General features: G+C 46.2%; 1 protein-coding gene across 1 annotated transcript in view; it reads right to left on the bottom strand.

The window, feature by feature from the left end:
• Window positions 1–20,272, bottom strand: part of LOC141273236 (transient receptor potential cation channel subfamily V member 6-like) — a 43,396-nt gene extending 23,124 nt beyond the window's left edge. Inside the window, exons 1-7 of the mRNA XM_073684808.1 lie at window positions 19,969–20,272; window positions 17,104–17,201; window positions 3,739–3,861; window positions 3,018–3,158; window positions 2,376–2,474; window positions 443–606; window positions 184–330 (exon numbers count right to left, since the gene is read on the bottom strand). Coding sequence (XP_073540909.1) covers window positions 184–330; window positions 443–606; window positions 2,376–2,474; window positions 3,018–3,158; window positions 3,739–3,861; window positions 17,104–17,201; window positions 19,969–20,060 — 864 coding nt within the window. The 5' untranslated portion in view covers window positions 20,061–20,272. The remainder of the gene's footprint in view (window positions 1–183; window positions 331–442; window positions 607–2,375; window positions 2,475–3,017; window positions 3,159–3,738; window positions 3,862–17,103; window positions 17,202–19,968) is intronic.
• Between the last annotated feature and the right edge of the window lie 672 nt (window positions 20,273–20,944).

The raw sequence follows: 20,944 nt of genomic DNA, 5'->3' as shown, positions 1-20,944 counted from the left end.
CATAGTCAAGAAAATACAGAAAAATCTTTAAATGAGAAGGTGTGTCCAAACTTTTGGTCTGTACTGTACATGGGGTATTATTGTAGAAACATGCACTTTTATCCTGCATATTATGTATAGGAAGTTCAGCAGGGTTTCTGTGTTTTATGCCAAAAAATTAATTGGAATCATAACATTAAGTACCTGGCTCTTGTTGGATGATGCAATTAGCTCAAGCACGGATTGCTGACCTTCCCAGCAATCAAGTTCTGACATGTCATACATCATGGTGGTGACAGGACCAAAAGTCCACTGGATTTTTCTTTTCTTCTGAATTAAGTGCTGGAACATCTGTCATGGTGTGACATTTAGAAGAATCAGATGTCTCACTGGTCTCTGAAAACATTTTTCATAGTTACAGTTAACCATGTATGACGATCAAAAACAAAAAAAATTCACGTACAATCACATTTCCTTCTGCGGCAGCCAATCTCAGTGGTGTAAGTCCTCGAGCATTGGGAATATCAATGAGAGTTTTTCCACCATCCTGTGATACGAAGAAGTCAAACATCTGGCATGAATTACTTTGGTTGGGTTGAAGAACAAGGATATGTAGAGTTGTGTTACCTGGAAGGAGCATAGAAATTACAGATATACCATTGTGTAGTGTAGATGCCATAAGGGGCAGCATAACATTTTCTTCCAGTCTATTGACATCCAGTTTACCAGCCACCTTGGATTTGAGCTGCAATTCACAGTACAGTATATAGAATGTATACAAGCATGTTCATTTATCGGCCATCTTGGTCTTTCAAAAGACAAGTGTTACCTGCTTCTGGCTCTCACCTCTGTGCATGCATTGATAAACCTACAGCACTACTGCACATGCTCTTATTCCTTATCATATTGTAATGAATGCTCTGTCTGCAAAGCCAAATCTCTAAACTTAAATGATATTAAATATGGGAAAATTAATTCACCTATTTTTTTTCATACATTCTACAAATGAGAACACATTTTAATGAGCAGACAATCAGCAAAATGCAAATTGGGTGCAATTTTTGCTGATCTCAGGCAAGGAGCTTGAACTCTATACAAAATATTGCTATTTTTCTACCATGAAATAAAATGTCACTGTGTATAATGCAGCCCAGATAAAGGAGGAACACACAGTTGCTTCTAACTAGGTAGTCTTCTAGAGGAGGACATAGCTGCTGGTAAAGGGTTAATCTTCTAGAGGAGGACATAGCTGCTGGAAAAGGGCTAATCTTCTAGAGGAGGACATAGCTGCTGGAAAAGGGCTAGTGTTCTACAGGAAGTTATATCAACTTGTAAAAGGTTAACCTGATTTTTTCACTAGGAAGAGTAGGCAATGATCAGATTAACCTTTGTTGCTGCAGTTGTTAGACTCCTCCTTTTGTCCTTGCTGCTCCATAACAACAGGAATCCATCTTCCATTGCTTCTTCTAGAATTCCTCCAGAATGAGATAACAGCGCAGATCTCCATGTGTTTTCATGCTCCATACTCCATGTCTTTCCCAACAAAGTGGTATCTTTCGGGTCAAAAGCAGGAAGTCTCACATAACTGTCAAACTAGTGAGATCATGGAGAGCCCACCTTCAATCTTTCTTTATTTAAAGGGCCAGAGTTTGCAAAGCTAAATTTGATAGGATTTTTTTGTTTTACTACTTTTATATGTATTTGAGAAAGGTTAATATTTTAGTCTCCTTACACTTCATGATGTTTTCAAGGTAGTCATAGGTCCTATTTAAGCGGAACTCTCTGACTACTGTAGAATCAGACTTTCTAATGTATATAGTGGTCACCAAACTGTCTCAATCATCGATTTCAGGGTATAGAATTATCTGGCATGCTGGATTTTTTTGATGGTGACTCTTCTCGTCATGACAGAAAATCTGTCTTGAGTGTACCGGTATCTTAAAACTTGTACATGCCATCATATTTCAATAAAAGATTGTAGACACCTTCGGATTAACATTAGAACCTGCAACTTTTTTTTAAGTTTGAATGGGACAATTACACAAGTCAAGAATATCTCACTGAATAGAAAAAAAAAGACCATAAAACAAGAGAGAAGATTCTAAAGAAACATTATAGAATACTTTTTAACTTTTCCAGAATGCCTGGAAAACTTTTGGAAGAGTTGGAGACTGTGGAATTCAGATATTTGCAAAAGATAACAATAAGACTGTCTTTGATTCAGTGTTACCAAAAATGCTTTTTTCCATGAAGGTTGTGTGGAAAGGATGTAACCCAAAAAATGCACTTCCAGAAAGGCTTGGCTGCCTTACTCAAGTTAGTCACTAGCCAACCTTTCGAGTATCAATAATGAGCACCATTATTCGTATTGATGAAGTTGTAGGAAAAGGGCTTACCCCAAGAGTCCTTGGCCTGGAGGTTGGCTCCATGATCTAGAAGCATCTTCACAATCTCGATGTCCCCTACACACGCTGCAAAGGTCAGAATGTGCTCGCCTAAAAGACCATATTAGCAAATTTTTAATCCGTATGATCGGAGATACCAGTTAAAACTCCTATATAATTACTCGCAAAGTAAAGTTTAAGCCATTCCTACACTGCATTGTTCATTGGTATCATGGATGGAAAGTAATTCCACTTACAGGAAAGGCTTCTGCGACAAGCAATTTTCAGCTGTAGCTCTGTTGAAATGACCAGACTCAGAAGAAACTTGGAGACACCTAACCCTTCAGACATGTCGGTAAATAGGGGCCATTGAATTTAAGTGGTTTAGTAGAAGGCATCTTTCCCAGAATATCATTAATGAGATACTCAATGTCAAGGAAATCAATTTATAAGCTGGAAAAAATGGTGTTCTAAATATTGTCATTGCAAGGTGGCCTCTGTTACCAGTGACTTCAAATAGAACAAAAAAGTTCTTTGGAATCATAAGTAATAGAGGCGATAATTCATAGTACTGCACTATGATCCACTGGAAATATGAGACAAACAAAAGGAAGTAAAAACCCTCCTTTTATCTTTTCATGTTCCCTCACTCACCAAAATAAAAGAGATTCTTATGACTAAGTGCAAAGAACGACCCTGTAGCTCGAGGTGAAGACACATCCGCTCCTCTGCGAATCAGTGCCGCAACCAGGTTCATGTTCTGATTGACAGCAGCTATATGTAATGCCGTCTGACCTGCAAAAAAAGACACAGGTGATAAGTCTGTATATCTCCTAATTATCAGCAAAGCTAGTATTATAGTAGTTATATTCTTGTACATAGGGAGCAGTATTATAGTAGTTATATTCTTGTACATAGGGGGCAGTATTATAGTAGTTATATTCTTGTACATAGGGGGCAGTATTATAGTAGTTATATTCTTGTACATAGGGGCAGTATTATAGTAGTTATATTCTTGTACATAGGACGCAGTATTATAGTAGTTATATTCTTGCACATAGGGGCAGTATTATAGTAGTTATATTCTTGCACATAGGGGCAGTATTATAGTAGTTATATTCTTGTACATAGGGAGCAGTATTATAGTAGTTATATTCTTGTACATAGGGAGCAGTATTATAGTAGTTATATTCTTGTACATAGGGGCAGTATTATAGTAGTTATATTCTTGTACATAGGAGCAGTATTATAGTAGTTATATTCTTGAGCATAGGGGGCAGTATTATAGTAGTTATATTCTTGAGCATAGTTTGCCTTCTCATATTTCCAATTGTGTTACCATAAACTGTGTAGTAAACTATAAACTAGAATCTACCTTGATAGAGGTCCGATGTCATGTACTGGTTAATTAGCTGAGGAGCCCCATCCAGAAGAATTTCTGCAGCTTCCAGGTTTTCATACTGGACCGCCACGTGCAATGCCGTCTCCCCCACCGCTCCTGTGTATGTAGTCGTAGGTGATGAAATATGTCAAATTATGGAACAATCTCTCATTGTTCTAGATTGTTACCAATCAGTAAACATCCATTTGGAATCTTGGGTCACAATGTTCATGGAAGGTGCAGAGAGCAGATATGTGGGAGACATGATGCTATTTGTTTGGGCACAGATGGTCCATGTGTTGTGTCTGGAAGGATTGCAATTGTCTTTGTGATTATTAGTCCTGGGGTTAATTGTCATAGGAGTAACCTATGGGCTGGAGGCCAGAGTGGCTTGTTGGTTAGCTAGAGACTGTGATAACTGACAAGGAATGAGGAACCTGTGGAGATGCCGCATAGTGGGTCATCTGCTATGTCTTTAGGGACTCTTAGGTGAGAGGAGCTGTTTGGCCTTGCAAAGCCCTGGGATTAGAGAGTAGTTGCCACTTTAGATTAGTGAGCTGTGCCAGTTTGACTGATAGGGACGGACAGCTTGTGTGAATTATCACTAAAGCAGTGCAGACAGGGAGGAGCACTGGTGGAGTCTGCTGGATTTGTGAGAGACATCGGCTCATAGAGGAGCTCAGAAATCTTGAGTTGTGGAAGGACTCAACCCTGATGAAGGGTTATGGCTCGGAGTGGGAGCTGTGTCAGATGATCAGATCAGTATGGGGCAGGAAGAGAGAACTGTGCAGCCACAGCTGGAAGGACATTATATGAGCGCTCTGCCTGATCCCTAAGGAAGCTGTGACATGCAGAAGTAGTGCCGTTGCTTCAAAAGCATCCAGCAACTATTAGAAGTAACACAAGCACAGGAGACAGGAAGTGTTGTGCTCCAGAAGCTTACAGCAACTAGAGGGGTTAACACACTCACAGGAGAAGGGGAGTGTTTTAGCAGAGCCCCAGGGGGATTGTGGGGAAGTTGTTTGCTGTCTGGCTGGAGCTGAAGAGAAAGGTGGTTTATAATCTGTATCTCACAGAAGTCAAGGGAACAGAATTTAGGTCAGGAGGGAAGCTAAACACAGGTCAGATGGTCAGATAGACTCCCTGAGCTAACTGTGGAGTATTATCGGGCAGGAAGATAAGGAGTGGAAGGATTCATCTCCCTCATCAGACGCTCTTCCCTCCATCTCCATGCAGGATAAAGAATGCTGTGTACTATTGTGAAGGAAAAGCCTGTGGTTGTGTATGCATTAAAACTGTGCTGTACTGTGCTACTGGATAGACTGTGTACTGCTGTGCTGCAAAGGGGACTGTACTGTTATAACTGGAGCCTGTTGCTCAAAGACATTTTCATCGCACTGGCCGTGCTTCATTAAATGTTACTATTCTAACGTTTGAGGACTCTTGTCAAATGTGTCTGGTCAGCAACTGAATATATCCAATGTCTGAGAGAAGCTGCAGCTTATGGTCATCTTGAGTAACTGTTCCCCCAGGATTCCAACGAATTCATGTAACCGGTCTCGCCCCTATCTGAACTTAGACTGCGTACGTGCAACAAAGCTCACTGTGGAATATAAGACACACTTTTGAGCAAGATTTTTTTCTTGCTAATAAGTAGGTCTTATAGTCAGAAAAACTTTTCCTTCCTGCAAATTGGATAAGGAGCAAAAAAAGAATCTACTGAAATCAGATTACATTATATGATCGCTCATGACTAGTGTTGAGCGATACCTTCCGATATCAGGAAATATCGGATCGGATTGGATCGGGCCGATACCTAAAAAGTATCGGATATCGCCGATTCAGATACCGGAAACCAATGCAAGTCAATGGGACACAAATATCGGAATGAAAATAAACCCTTTCTTTCCTTGTAGGTTAATTCTACATGAAGGAAAACAACTAACAATAATGTAGAATGTATTGGGGGAGGTGGTTGCCCAAATCGATGGGAACAGTGCTCACAGTGAAACATGAAAAGCCGGCAATTCATCAGCGGCATACACCGGTACCCGACAATTTAGAACAGAAAGAATAGAGCTTCACACATAGATTAGATAGATAGATAGAAACATGTCAGTCACATATATATGAAGTACAGTGACAGTGTTGGTTACTGTACTTATCATTTAGTGTAAAGGATTTATTTAAAAAAAATAAGTGTTTTCATGCACCGTCTCTTTAAAAAAGCCGGCCGGCATTTCAGCATCTGTACCCGACAATTTAGAATAGAAGGAATAGAGTATCACACATAGATTAGATAGATAGAAACATGTCAGTCACATTTATAATAAGTACAGGGACAGTGTTGATTACTGTACTTGTCATTTAGTGTTAAAACAATTTTTTTTTTTAATAAATCCTTTAGTGTGGGGTTCCCCGTAATTTTAGTCTCTAGCGGAGGTTAAGCAGACGGCTGGGGCAGATGTTTGAAGCCTGGGAAGGGGGTAATATCCACGGAGCTCCCCAGGCTACTAATATCAGCCCCCAGCTGAATACCTAGCCTTTACTAGCTATTAAAATGGGGGACCCCTCCAAAAAAATGACGTGGGGTCCCCCCTAATTTAATAGCTAGCAAAGGCTAGGCAGACAGCTGGGGGCTGATATTAATAGCCCAGGAAGGGTGCCATGAATATTGGCCCCCTCCTAGGCTAGAAACACCAGCCGTCAGCCACCCCATAGTCAAAGTTAAAAAAAAAAAACACAAACACCCAGAATTTCATGAAATAATGAAAAAAAAAAAAATACGTGGGGCTTCTCCCTATTTTTGTGTCCAGCCAGGTACAACTAGGCAGCTGGGGGATGGAATCTGCAGCTCAGGGAGGCCCAAGCTTTCTTGGTCCCCCCCCGGTGCAAATTGCAGTCCGCAGCCACCCCGGAAAATGGCGCGTTCATAGAAGTGCCATCTTCTGGCGCTGTACCCAACTCATCCAGGGCCCTGGTGCGGTGGCTCACTGGGTAATAAAGGGGTTAGGGCCAGCTTGGCATTATCAGCTGACCCTAAGCCCGAAATTCATGGGGTCACGCCAATATTAGACATGACCGCCATGAATTGGATGCCGTCACAGCCAGACACTGAGGAGCGCAAGCATGCCTGCGCTTCTCAGTGTCCGCGGGATGACAGGCTGGATGGCAGCGTTCTGCTGCGGTCCAGCCTGTCATCTCGATGTAGCAGAGCTGAAGCTGTCGTGGGAGCCATGGAAAGGTAAGGATGATGTTGCTTTATTATTTTTCTTTTATTGCAGGAGATCATTGGCTTCAGCTGGAATGGGCGTAATGGTAAGTATGGTTTAATTTAGAACAATAAAGAATTGTGTGTTTATTTCAATTAAAGGACTTTATTCTGGGTGTTGTGTTTTTTTTAAATACTTTACTAGAAATTCATGGTGGTCATGTCTAATATTGGCATGACCCCATGAATTTTGGGCTTAAGGCCAGCGGATAATACAAAGCTGGCCCTAACCCCTTTATTAACCAGTGAGCCACCGCACCAGGGCCCTCGATGAGCTGGATACAGCGCCAGGAGATGGCGCTTCTATGAACGCGCCATTTTCTGGGGCGGCTGCGGACTGCAGTTCGCAGCAGGGGGGGGGCCCAGAAAGCTTGGGCCTCCCTGCGCTGTGGATTCCAGCCCCCAGCTGCTTAGTTGTATCTGACTGGACACAAAAATAGGGCGAAGCCCCACATATTTTTTTTTTTTTTACTTATTTCATGAAATAATAATAATAAAAAAAGGGCTTCCCTATATTGTTGTGTCCGGCCAGGTACAATTAGGCAGCTGGGAGTTGGGGGCAGCCCGTTCCTGGATGCTGTACCTGGCTGGCATACAAAAATATGGCAAAGCCCTCGTCAAAATTTTAGGGAAAAATTGATTAAAAAATAAATAATAATTTAGGGACTGCATCTTTATTAACTCCTCAAGTGTCATTTAGTGTTAAAATAAAGGATTTATTAAAAAAAAATTTGGCGTGGGATCCCCCATAATTTTAGTCTCTAGCGGAGGTTAAACAGACGGCTGGGGCAGATGTTTGAAGCCTGGGAAGGGGGTAATACCCACGCAGCTTCCCAGGCTACTAATATCAGCCCCCAGCTGAATGCCTAGCCTTTACCAGCTATTAAAATGGGGGACTCCCCCAAAGAAATGACGTGGGGTCCCCCCTATTTTAATAGCTAGCAAAGGCTAGGCAGACAGCTGGGGGCTGATATTAATAGCCCAGGAAGGGTGCCATGAATATTGGCCACTCCCAGGCTAGAAACACCAGCCGTCAGCCGCCCCAGAAATGGCGCATCCATAGGATGCGCCAATTCTGGCACTTAGCCTCGCTCTTCCACGCTGCCCTGGTGAGGTGGCAGTGGGGTAATAGTGGTGGGGTTCATGTCAGCGCCAGCTGCCATGAAGTCCAGGTTAGTAATGATGGGCATCTATAAGACACCCCCATTACTAACCTACAAAGTGTGAAAAAGAAAACACACACTACAATCAGAAAAAAATATTTTTTTTGAAATAAAACACACCATTTTATTTAATTCTTAGTTTACTAAAAAAAAATAGTTACCTGTCCACGTTCCTGCGCTAATCTCCCATGCACAACTGTCACATCTGGAGATGGTGACAGCTGTGCATGGCTGCTGTAAGCTCACACTGCCGGGAACACGTCCACTCCCGACAGCGGGAGCCACTGACTGAGGTCACCGGAGTGCATTTGTAGAACGAGCAAAAAAGCTTGTAAAAGAACTTCAACATGACGTTTCAAGGATGGAGCGAGACTGCCATCTACTGGCCAGAGACAGTAAAGCGGAACCAAAATATACAAAGGAAGTTGCAGGGAGGGCAGATTCAGAGGCTGGACCCGATCAGGTGACTTCCAGGAAGGAGTTCAGAGAGATAAGAGGCCAGCGCGCCAAACCTGAGGGGTCTTTGGCGCCAAGCAGCAGAGAGGAGCAGACGTGCTCCCTGCGTCCTGAGAAACCCCGCGTGACAGGCCAAATCCAGAGGCCTGAGAGGTGCTCCAGCCGGGCACCGGTAAAAGAGCTCCGGATCCCTCACAGTTGTGACTCGAGTGCTGTGCCTGCTGAGGATACTAGGAACCTGACCGCGGTGCTGAGTGAGTTCGCGGAACCCGATGTCGGCCGCCGACAGATGAGGCCTGGACCCCCCTATCCAAGGCTCGAGAGACTGCCCCCAACAGCCAAGCAGAGAGGAGCTGCATACGTGAGCAGGGCCGTCACTTCCACTGCTCACCCACGGTACCGGGGACAATTGGGTTAAAGTACTCAGGTTGGGAGGGGGACGGTTGAGGCTAAAGTAGCACAATGTGATTTAATTGAATTTATCCGGAAAGAGACTCACGGCCTAGCGGGAATAACCGGTGACCCCCGCTAGGGCCAAATTCACGGTTAAAGAACTTGTGTGGTGCTTCTCATGCTTGAGGGCATCACCTTACTTTAAGAGACTGCGCCTTATTTTAAGAGACTGCGCCTTATTTTGAGAAATTTCGTATTTTTCTGATATTTCAAACCACTGTTCATTACCCTTGTTGCTAATCCCTTGTTTCAGTATACCTGTTGTATAAAACTGTTTACAAACACCTCTGACTGTTCTCACCTTGTGTCTCTGTGCGTTGCATTCCGGTACCTGCATTACATTTGGCGTAGTCGGCAGGATGCAACATTCAGACGCAGAGATGGCGGATCAGTCTGTGGCTGGGTCCGGCCGGAGCCATATACCCCTGGGGGCTATGCTCAGCCATCTTCCCAAGTTTACAGGGGATGGCATGTCACTTTGGGACTGGGCAGAAAGACTGAGAAGTATGCTACGTATGTATCCCCTTGACCCTCTAGCCCAGGCGGAGCTGGCCCTCCTAACCCTTGATGGAGAGGCCCGACAGACTGATGTACCGCCCACCTGGGGACCGTGACACCGTGGATAAAGTGATAAAAATTCTAGAGGACATGCACGGTGACACTACAGATTTGGGACACTTGCCCTTACGGTTGTTTCAGCGGGTCCAAGGGGAAAATGAGACAGTAAATCAGTATGTTAGTGATATGGGCCGTCACTTCCTGTAATGCATTAAGAAAACTCGAGATGGGAACCGAGGATTGGGACCATTGGATGAGGTGTTGCGTGACCAACTGATTGCTGGCTTGAAAGACCCTTCCCTGAGGCAGATCCTGAAGGAGCGGCTGTGATTGAGCCCTGATATGAGAGAAGTTCCTGTTCTCAAAGCCACAGTTAGAAGTCATGAGGCAATTGCTCCTGGATTCACCAACCAAGAGCCTGATTGGGTACGGGAAATACGTCAGGAAATTCGAGACATTCGGGGTGAGCTGAATTCTATTAGGAAGACTTCTACTGCCCCCTTGCCGACGGACCGTACTGCTCAACGCGGACGGAGACCAGAACGAGAAAGACGTTCCTATCCGGCCCCAGCACGACATGTACCCGACCTATCGGCAGAACGAGGACCGGAGTGCTGGACCTGCGGAGGTAGGGGGCATATCTCCAAAGACTGTCCCAACCGAGAAAGGAGGAGGAGGGGGACAGCCGTTAAACTAAAATGCCCCACGGTTGTGGAGCATACCGTGGGGTCTCGAGCTTCAGAGAGTAGAAGAGGGAGCTCTGAAGACATTGTCTCCGAGAGGCCCATTATCTGGGCTGAATTCAATGGGCAGCGGATCCGCTGTTTGATGGACACCGGGTCTCAAGTGACCACTATGCCTGAGACGTACTTCCAAAGTCACTTTCCTGAAGTCGCTCGTTCCTGCCGAGAACCCACTGTCAAACTGGTGGCGGCTAATCAACTACCTATCCCAGTAGCGGGAGTAGTATGGATGTCCGTGCGGGCATGTGGAAAGGACCTCGGTTGAAAAGGGATTGTACTGACCACCGGGCCAGGAGGCGATGGGCCCATTGTAACCCTGGGCATGAATGTGCTGAAAGAAGTCGGACAGTTCCTGGCTGAGGGCTGTAGCAAAAACAACTGGACCCGCGCCATTCGAGACCCAGCTAACAAGAGAGTGTTCCAGCACCTCGTGCGGGTCAGTCAGATTCAAAAGTTGCCCACTACCTCCCAGTACCTTGGTAAGGTATCGATACCGCCCGAAGCCACAATGACACTGCCGGTGGGACAGACTGTACTCACTTTACCGGTGCTGGCACATGTGTCCTTAGAGGGCGTGGACATTCAAGTTGAACCAATGGAGGGAGAAGAAGCGCCCTCTGGACTCCTGATTGCTCGAACTCTGGCCACCGTGCGGCACGGTCGAGTACCCGTGCGCTGCATCAATTTAAGTGGCACCAGATTACAGTTGTTGCCCCGACAAGAGGTGGCGCGAGTGTGCGTAATGCCGGAGGCCCTTACTAGAGCTGACGCTATAGGGCTGGCACCTGTGGAAGGAAAACCATGGACCCTAGAGGTGTCCCTCAATAGCCAGGAACATGGAAGAGAACCGTTGGCTGGACGCCACCTCCTGGAAGAAATGGAAGCTAACCTGACTGAGTTTTCTGCTGGACAAGTAAGGCAGATCGAACAACTTCTACAGCGATATCAGGGAGTGTTTGCACAGCATGAAGATGATTTCGGGTGCACTCGGGACATTCAGCACGAAATACCCACCGGAAATACTGCTCCCATCCGAGAGAGATATCGGCAGATCCCGCCTCAAATGTACCAGGAGGTGAAAGAGCTGTTGGCCCACATGTTGCGGAACGGTGTGATCCGTGAAAGCCAGAGACCCTGGGCGGCTCCGATCGTGCTGGTCCGAAAGAAGGACGGTACCCTGAGATTCTGCGTAGACTATCGGAAGCTGAATGCCTGTACAGTACGGGACTCCTATCCACTCCCCCGAATCGAAGAGTCTCTATCTGCACTAGGGAGCGCCAAATTCCTCTCCTCCCTCGACCTGGCCAGTGGCTATTGGCAGGTCCCAGTAGCTGAGAAGGATCGTCCGAAGACAGCTTTTGTTCTCCCTATGGGCCTGTTTGAGTTCAATCGAATGCCGTTCGGACTAACAAATGCACCAGGAACCTTCCAACGGCTGATGGAGAGATGCTTGGGGGACCTCAACTTTGAAGCCACTTTAATATATCTGGACGATATAATTATCTATTCCGCAACGTTTGAGGATCATCTCCGCAGATTGGAACAAGTGTTAGAACGGCTACAAAGGCACGGCCTGAAAATTAAGCCTCGTAAGTGTCGTCTCTTCAAACGAGAAATTGAATATCTGGGGCACACTGTGTCCAGTGCAGGGGTGCACCCCACTGCGGAGAAAGTAGCTGCCGTGCAGAAGTGGCCCACGCCCGCCAATCTAAGGGAACTAAGGGCATTCCTGGGGCTCGCTGGATACTACCGCAGATTCATTAAAGACTTCGCTAAGATTGCGAACCCGCTCAATGAATTGCTGAGAGGAACAGCCGGGGGAGCCAAGCGGCAGCCCATTCAGTGGGGCCCACGACAAGAAGAGGCATTCCGAGCATTGAAAATGGCGCTAACAGATGCCCCGATTCTGGCCTACGCTGACTTTTCGCAGCCGTTCATGTTGTACACTGATGGAAGCTTGCATGGGCTGGGAGCAGTGCTGGCTCAAGTACAAGGAGGGAAAGAGCGAGTGATCGCGTATGCCAGCAGGTCACTCCGAGATACGGAGAAGAATCCGGACAACTACAGTTCGTTTAAGCTGGAGCTACTGGCACTGGTGTGGGCCATGACCGAGAAGTTTGCCGAGTACCTGTCAGGGTCGGAAGTGCAAGTGCGGACAGATAACAACCCTTTGGCCCACTTGGAGAACGGCAAACTGGGCGCGTTAGAACAGCGGTGGGTCGCAAGGATGTCCAAATTCCAGTATAAAATCGCCTATCGGTCCAAGGCCCTGAACACACATGCAGATGCCCTGTCCCGGGTCACTCAGGCGGGGCCGAAGAAGGACAGAGATGAGGAGCTCGAAGGCGACGAGATCCCGGATTTCAGCCAGTTCGCCGCTGCTGTGGTCGACGCCCAAGAGACCAGAGGGGAGCCGAGGCCCACTCAGATTCTGGGCCGTTCAAGAGACGAATGGATACATCTGCAGCAATCCGACCCGGAGCTAGCAAAGTTGAGAGAATGGGTCGCCCTTAATCAGAGACCCGACCAGGAAACCAGAGCCGCTTCACTTCCAACTACCCTACAAATCCAAGGCCAGTGGGAGAGGCTCCTCCTGAAGGACGGCTTGCTATGCCGAAGAATCCAGCTGCCTCGAGAGTTTGATGTTACCTGGCAAGTGGTAGTTCCAGGAGCGCTAGTAACACAGCTAGCCCAAGAAGCTCATAGAAGAGGTGCTCACTTCGGAGTAGAAAAGACCTTCCGGTGATTGCAACGGCTGGTGTATTGGCCTCAACTGCGACAAGTCGAGGGGGTCTGCCGAACATGTCGCCAGTGTGAGTTGAACAAGCCCCCGGAGCAAAGAGCTCCCATTCAGACCATCCGAACTTCTGCCCCCTTGGAAGTCTTGATGATTGACTACTTGATGGTAGGAACTTCATACAACGGTTATGGACACTGTTTAGTCATGACTGATCACTTCACCAAGTTTGCAGTAGTGACGCCCACTAAAGATCAGACGGCAGAAGCCGCAGCCAAGGCCATCTGTCAGGATTTCATCCGGATTTATGGGTGCCCGAAGCGAATACATTCTGACCAGGGGGCCTGCTTCCAAGGACGAGTGATGGATGAGCTATACCGCATCTATGGGATCGACCGTTCCCGGACAACGCCCTACCACCCGCCAGGGAACGGTGCATGCGAGCGCTTTAACCGAACCCTGTTGCAAATGTTGCGAACACTGGAAGCGGACAAAAAGATGAAGTGGCCCGAATTCGTGTCCGAGCTGGTGTGGGTGTATAATAATCGAGTTCATGCAACCACCGGCTACACCCCCTACTTGTTGCTGTTTGGAAGAAGTGGCCGAGAAATCACCAAACTGGATCTAGACTCAGAAGACCCCGGTCCGGGCAGTAGCCCAAGTACCTGGATTCGAGAACACCAGCGTCGACTCCATACCGTGAGAAGACTGGTTGCTCAGAAGTTTCAGGAAGTAGAGCATGCAGTTCGGCCCCCGACCACAGGTGGATCGCTTCAGCCAGGAGACCGAGTACTGGTGAGGGCTAAACGATTTGGGAGTAAGCTGGACCATCGTTGGGAGGCAATACCATATCGGGTGGTGAAGAAGGTTCACCCAGACAACCCCGTCTACGAGGTTAGGCCCGAAGGGGATGATGCCACGACATCCAGGGTGTTGCACCGTAATATGTTGCGACCTTGCTCCTCTGAAGCAGAAGTCTGTAACAGGGCTGGGCCCTCAGACGTGTTGGCTGAAGTGCCACATACAGGAACCTTGGGGGATGAAGAAGGGTGGGCCACAATGCAGTTGGGCCCATCAGAACCGTTGGTGCCACTCCAGAGTGGAAGTTAGAATGAGTCAGGAAATGATTTGCAATCCCCAGTAGTTGAATCCTCGGATCTCCCGGAGTCTCCTCCGCAAGAAGAGCCCCCCAGAACTGAGCGGGCTAATGCCGGAATTCCTCCTAACCGGTATGCTCAGGAAGAGTTTATCTGGTCTCGAATCCAACAGAAAACGCAGGAGTGTGCCCAACTCCTGTCTGAGCTTGCACTGCCTGGAAGGAGACATCAATTCTGCGAGGAGTCCTCTTGCCCGAGGACTGGCGAGCAAAAAGGAGGGAGGAATGTAGAACGAGCAAAAAAGCTTGTAAAAGAACTTCAAAATGACGTTTCAAGGATGGAGCGAGACTGCCATCTACTGGCCAGAGACAGTAAAGCGGAACCAAAATATACAAAGGAAGTTGCAGGGAGGGCAGATTCAGAGGCTGGACCCGATCAGGTGACTTCCAGGAAGGAGTTCAGAGAGATAAGAGGCCAGCGCGCCAAACCTGAGGGGTCTTTGGCGCCAAGCAGCAGAGAGGAGCAGACGTGCTCCCTGCGTCCTGAGAAACCCCGCGTGACAGGCCAAATCCAGAGGCCTGAGAGGTGCTCCAGCCGGGCACCGGTAAAAGAGCTCCGGATCCCTCACAGTTGTGACTCGAGTGCTGTGCCTGCTGAGGATACTAGGAACCTGACCGCGGTGCTGAGTGAGTTTGCGGAACCCGACGTCGGCCGTCGACAGATGAGGCCTGGACCCCCCTATCCAAGGCTCGAGAGACTGCCCCCAGCAGCCAAGCAGAGAGGAGCTGCATACGTGAGCAGGGCCGTCACTTCCACTGCTCACCCACGGTACCGGGAACAATTGGGTTTAAGTACTCAGGTTGGGAGGGGGACGGTTGGGGCTAAAGAAGTAGCACAACGTGATTTAATTGAATTCATCCGGAAAGAGACTCACGGCCTAGCGGGAATAACCGGTGACCCCCGCTAGGGCCAAATTCACGGTTAAAGAACTTGTGTGGTGCTTCTCATGCTTGAGGGCATCACCTTACTTTAAGAGACTGCGCCTTATTTTAAGAGACTGCGCCTTATTTTGAGAAATTTCGTATTTTTCTGATATTTCAAACCACTGTTCATTACCCTTGTTGCTAATCCCTTGTTTCAGTATACCTGTTGTATAAAACTGTTTACAAACACCTCTGACTGTTCTCGCCTTGTGTCTCTGTGCGTTGCATTCCGGTACCTGCATTACACATTCAGTCAGCGCAGCTCCGGAGACCTCCTTTACGGCACTGCTGCACCGTGGGAATTTCTCACGGTACAGCATTACCGTAAAGGAGCTAACCGGAGCAGCGCTGCCTGAACTCCGGCGAACCCGCTTATGCAATGACGGGGCTGCTTTACGGCCCCATCATTCTAGCGGCGGCAGCGGTTCAGAGCGGTCACATTCTATGTGGCTGCTCTAAACTGGAGATCATCGTGGGACACTCGTGGACTACTACGGAGGGGTAAGGATAAGGTTGTGGTTTATTATTTTATATTTTATTACAGGAGATCGATGGTGTATTTTTTTCTTTATTTTAGGTGGCGATCGGCGGGGACAGGTAATGTATAAACTAATTTATTGTAGGTAACCACTGGCCACCAATGACATGTATTTAAAATTTATTGGGGACCAAAAAAAACACTTATAGGGGCAAAAATAGCACATGGGGCAGTTTAAATAGCAGGATCAGGCTGATGGGAACTACTGCTCCCATCGAGCTGATCCTGCTGGCACGAGTGGACGGGGGACAGACATAGGCCGATGGGAGTAGTAGTGTCACATCGGCCTATGTCTGCCTGCACGTACACACACACCCGCAGACATCGCACAGACACCGCGCACACCCGCAGACATCGCACACACACCCGCAGACACTAATCATGACGGGTCTGATGGTCTGGGAGGTGAAGCTGACCTGTGTGGCCGTGGGAAAGTTCATGTGAGTTCATGCAATGCAGTCAAGCATGAACTCACATGAACCCTCTGAGGGCACCGCGGCTACTTCAAATAAACAGCTGATCGGCATCACCTGATACCTCAGCTGTTCATTTGAAATAACCGGCGGGAAAGCGCAGCACAGAACGGGAAAGCCGGCGGTGAAGTCTTTTCACTGCCGGCTTCCCCCCCCCGGGTCCTTTGCTCCCCGCTCCTTGGTCACTCTTTGCATCTTGCATTGTTGATTATGGCCCCACGTGTTTGCACTCCACATGACTGAAGAAGACCTAAAGAGCAGAGTGGAAGAGTCGGTGGGGAGCTGCAGCAGGACCGGTGAAGCGCAGGTGAGAACAAGCTTTCATTATCTTTTAAAGCCTTCTTGACCCTATGAAGAAGACTTGAGCAAAGTGGCTGCCATTTTTGTGGATTCATGTAAATTCAATCCCGAAAAATTTGGAATGTGGCAACACCAATTTTTTACTTAAATTTGGAATTAATTTGTTTAGCTATGCAACAATTTGCCATTCTTTCCTTTTTCAAGCCTAAAAATTACTTCTTTTTTTTTTTTTTTAAACATTTTTTGCTTTCATTTACCAACCAGGCACTGGGCAGAATAAGTCTCCTTCACCCTCTGGAAGTTAACAGTATAGCCTTTTCTAACTTCCCTATTCTACCAGACTGAGTGACACCACAAGTCTCAGTCACACCAGTATCTTAGGCTAAACAATGTCTGCATTATACAACAATATTAGCCATGACATCTCCAACACCAGCGCCCCCCACAGGATGAATAGGGTGGCACCTGGTGACAGAAGCAGATGTCACTGGAGCAGGTCTGGGTAGGGATCTAATACTGGTAAATACAATGTATCCAGAGGGCCACATACAAAATTTCCATTCTTACTTCATCCCTTGGTCCCTCACCTCTCTGGAACGGATCACAACTCTCATCTTCTAGAAGTTCCCTTAGTCGTTGGATGTCATTTTCCTTTGCAGCTCGAAGAAGAGGAAGGTCCTGAATCCTTAATAAAGGGTGGATCAGAATTATTTCACCACTGACTAAAATTATCCGACCACACACCCAGATTGCAGGGATGGAAGGATCATGGAAGGATCAAGTAATAAACATGGCTTCCTATTGATCCCGTGTCTATACACAAGCTGAGCTGCAGTTTAAAGCATGGTAAGGGGATAGGGAATCTGCTGTGCTGATTTCAGTCTATTGTAGACTACCATAGGCAATAAGGATATAGAGATTTTTTTTATATACAGTCCAGACCAAAAGTTTGGACACACCTTCTCATTTAAAGATTTTTCTGTATTTTCATAACTATGAAAATTGTACATTCACACTGAAGGCATCAAAACTATGAATTACCACATGTGGAATTATATACTTAACAAAAAAGTGTGAAACAACTGAAAATATGTCTTATATTCTAGGTTCTTCAAAGTAGCCACTTTTTGCTTTGATGACTGCTTTGCACACTCTTGGCATTCTCTTGATGAGCTTCAAGAGGTAGTCACCGGAAATGGTCTTCCAACAATCTTGAAGGAGTTCCCAGAGATGCTTAGCACTTGTTGGCCCTTTTGCCTTCACTCTGCGGTCCAGCTCACCCCAAACCATCTCGATTGGGTTCAGGTCTGGTGACTGTGGAGATCAGGTCATCTGGCGTAGCACCCCATCACTCTCCTTCTTGGTCAAATAGCCCTTACACAGCCTGGAGGGGTGTTTGGGGTCATTGTCCTGTTGAAAAATAAATGATGGTCCAACTAAACGCAAACCGGATGGAATAGCATGCCGCTGCAAGATGCTGTGGTAGCCATGCTGGTTCAGTATGCCTTCAATTTTGAATAAATCCCCAACAGTGTCACCAGCAAAGCACCCCCACACCATCACACCTCCTCCTCCATGCTTCACGGTGGGAACCAGGCATGTAGAGTCCATCCGTTCACCTTTTCTGCGTCGCACAAAGACACGGTGGTTGGAACCAAAGATCTCAAATTTGGACTCATCAGACCAAAGCACAGATTTCCACTGGTCTAATGTCCATTCCTTGTGTTCTTTAGCCCAAACAAGTCTCTTCTGCTTGTTGCCTGTCCTTAGCAGTGGTTTCCTAGCAGCTATTTTACCATGAAGGCCTGCTGCACAAAGTCTCCTCTTAACAGTTGTTGTAGAGATGTGTCTGCTGGTAGAACTCTGTGTGGCATTGACCTGGTCTCTAATCTGAGCTGCTGTTTACCTGCGATTTCTGAGGCTGGTGACTCGGATAAACTTATCCTCAGAAGCAGAGGTGACTCTTGGTCTTCCTTTCCTGCGGCGGCCCTCATGTGAGCCAGTTTCTTTGTAGCGCTTGATGGTTTTTGCAACTGCACTTGGGGACACTTTCAAAGTTTGCCCAATTTTTCGGACTGACCTTCATTTCTTAAACTAATGATGGCCACTCTTTTTTCTTTACTTAGAATTTGTATTATGGCAAGAAAAAAGCAACTAACAGTCTATTCAGTAGGACTATCAGCTGTGTATCCACCAGACTTCTGCACAACACAACTGATGGTCCCAACCCCATTTATAAGGCAAGAAATCCCACTTATTAAACCTGACAGGGCACATCTGTGAAGTGAAAACCATTTCCGGTGACTACCTCTTGAAGCTCATCAAGAGAATGCGAAGAGTGTGCAAAGCAATCATCAAAGCAAAAGGTGGCTACTTTGAAGAACCTAGAATATAAGACATATTTTCAGTAGTTTCACACTTTTTTGTTAAGTATATAATTCCACATGTGTTAATTCATAGTTTTGATGCCTTCAGTGTGAATGTACAATTTTCATAGTCAGGAAAATACAGAAAAATCTTTAAATGAGAAGGTGTGTCCAAACTTTTGGTCTGTACTGTATATATATATAAAAAAAACTCCTCACAAAAAACGTGCACATATCCTAAGGATGCCATAAATATATTGGCTGTGTATCCTGAAGAGGCGAGGCGCCAATGGGTTCTCTTGACCGCCAGGGATCTGCTGAAGACCCCGTGCCTGTCATGATCCTCCTGTGAACGTCGGCCTGTGTCCAGCGTTCATAGCAGATTGTGACTTCTGCTATACTGTTGATGCTCTGCTAATTGGTAAATCGCGTAAATGAGGAAAAAACAAACAAAACAAACCTAAAGCGCCGGAATTACTTTTTTTTTTTTTTTTGGGCACTGCAGCATTGCAATAAAAGAAGACAAAAACATTGTATTTACCCCAAAATGGGATAAAAAAAAAAAAAAAAAAAAAAAAACGGGGGAAAAAAAAACCCTATACTTTTATTATCTGCTTACATGTACTGACCCAGAGAATGATATTGCCAGGTCAGTTTTACCATATAGTGAACATGGTAAATAAAATGCAATTCCACAATTGTTTTTTTTTTATTTCACTGCACTTGGAGTTTTTTTCCTCACTTTCCAGTACACGATGTGGTAAAATGAATGCTGTCAATCACAGCAAGCTCTAATACGGCTATGGGGAGGGAAACATAAATATGTTATGGCTCTTGGAAGGAGGGGAGGAAAAATTGGAAACTAAAAAACAAACAAATAGAAAAATCAAAAGGTCATGAAGGGTTTAAAGGGGTTCTCAGTGTGTGCTTGGTTCGGTTCCACCTCGTGGACCCTCGGAGGCAGTTGAGTTGCCCCCTCCCGTTCATGGGTTACACAGGCACAAGGGGCTCGTCCACACTTACCGGATGCTGCAGCCCATCCCTAAAATCCTAAAATCCCATAAAGTAGCCGCACACATCACGCACCGTTTCCTCTGGATCAGCTCAGTCTTCTCCTCCTCGGTCGGCTGATATTTTGCAGCCCAGGTGCTGAGCCTTTCTTTGAATGGATTAAACATGTTGTTGCCTCAGTCGGTGGTCCCAGGTCATGGGTGGAGGGGCCACAGCATCGCTGCTGTCCCTTTAAATTCAGAGATTGTGATGATCACTGATCAGTAAGGTCCGGTCTTGTGAGGAGCTGTCAGGTGCTCAGCGTCTCACCTGAGTCTTCTCCATTCCAATCCCCCATCCTCACCAGACCTGTTCCTCCTCAGTGTTAACTTGTGCTGTGCTGGATCTCTGTATCAGAAGCCGGACATACGGCAGGAACGTGAAGAGTCACCTTCAGGCCTCGGCCCCACTATCAGTATTCGGTCAGTATTTTTTCTCAGGAGTGGGTGATAAATGCAGAATTGGTGACTTGTTTCTATTTTACCTTTTCTCTGATTGTTCCTCATCTGGTTTTGGCTCCCACTCCTGAGAAAAAATACTGACCAAATACTGATAGCGGGGCCATAGAGGCAATGCAGTAATATCAAAAAATATAAAGAAAAACTCAGATTTGTTCTTTTTTTTTTGTCTGCTGGAAAGTTTTTAAAATTTGTATTCGGACACTACGTGTTCCCGAAAACGCTGCATTGTCACCGCGCTTTCCAAGGGTTCTGAACAGCAAATCTGCTAGTAATTTTTAACTCCTCAAGAACAAGTAAATATTTTTTTTGTTTGTTTTTTTGTGCTCTCATTTTATTCCTCCCCATTCTTCAAAAGCCATAATTTTTTTTTTCCACAAGAGAGCTAATCTTTTTTTTTTTTTTTTTGCAGGAAGAGTTGTGGTTACATAGTAACATAGTTTGTAAAGCCGAATAAAGACTTGCGTCCATCAAGTTCGACCTGTTAGTTCTGTAATTGCTAAAGTTGATCCAGAGGAGGGCAAAAACCCCAAATGATTTAGCCAATCTTCACC

The sequence above is a fragment of the Phyllobates terribilis genome, unplaced genomic scaffold (assembly GCF_046119375.1).
Source record: "Phyllobates terribilis strain yellow unplaced genomic scaffold, ASM4611937v1 Scaffold_5__5_contigs__length_657084704, whole genome shotgun sequence".
In the NCBI taxonomy this organism is placed as follows: domain Eukaryota; kingdom Metazoa; phylum Chordata; class Amphibia; order Anura; family Dendrobatidae; genus Phyllobates; species Phyllobates terribilis.
This window is presented reverse-complemented; position numbering and strand designations above follow the sequence as displayed.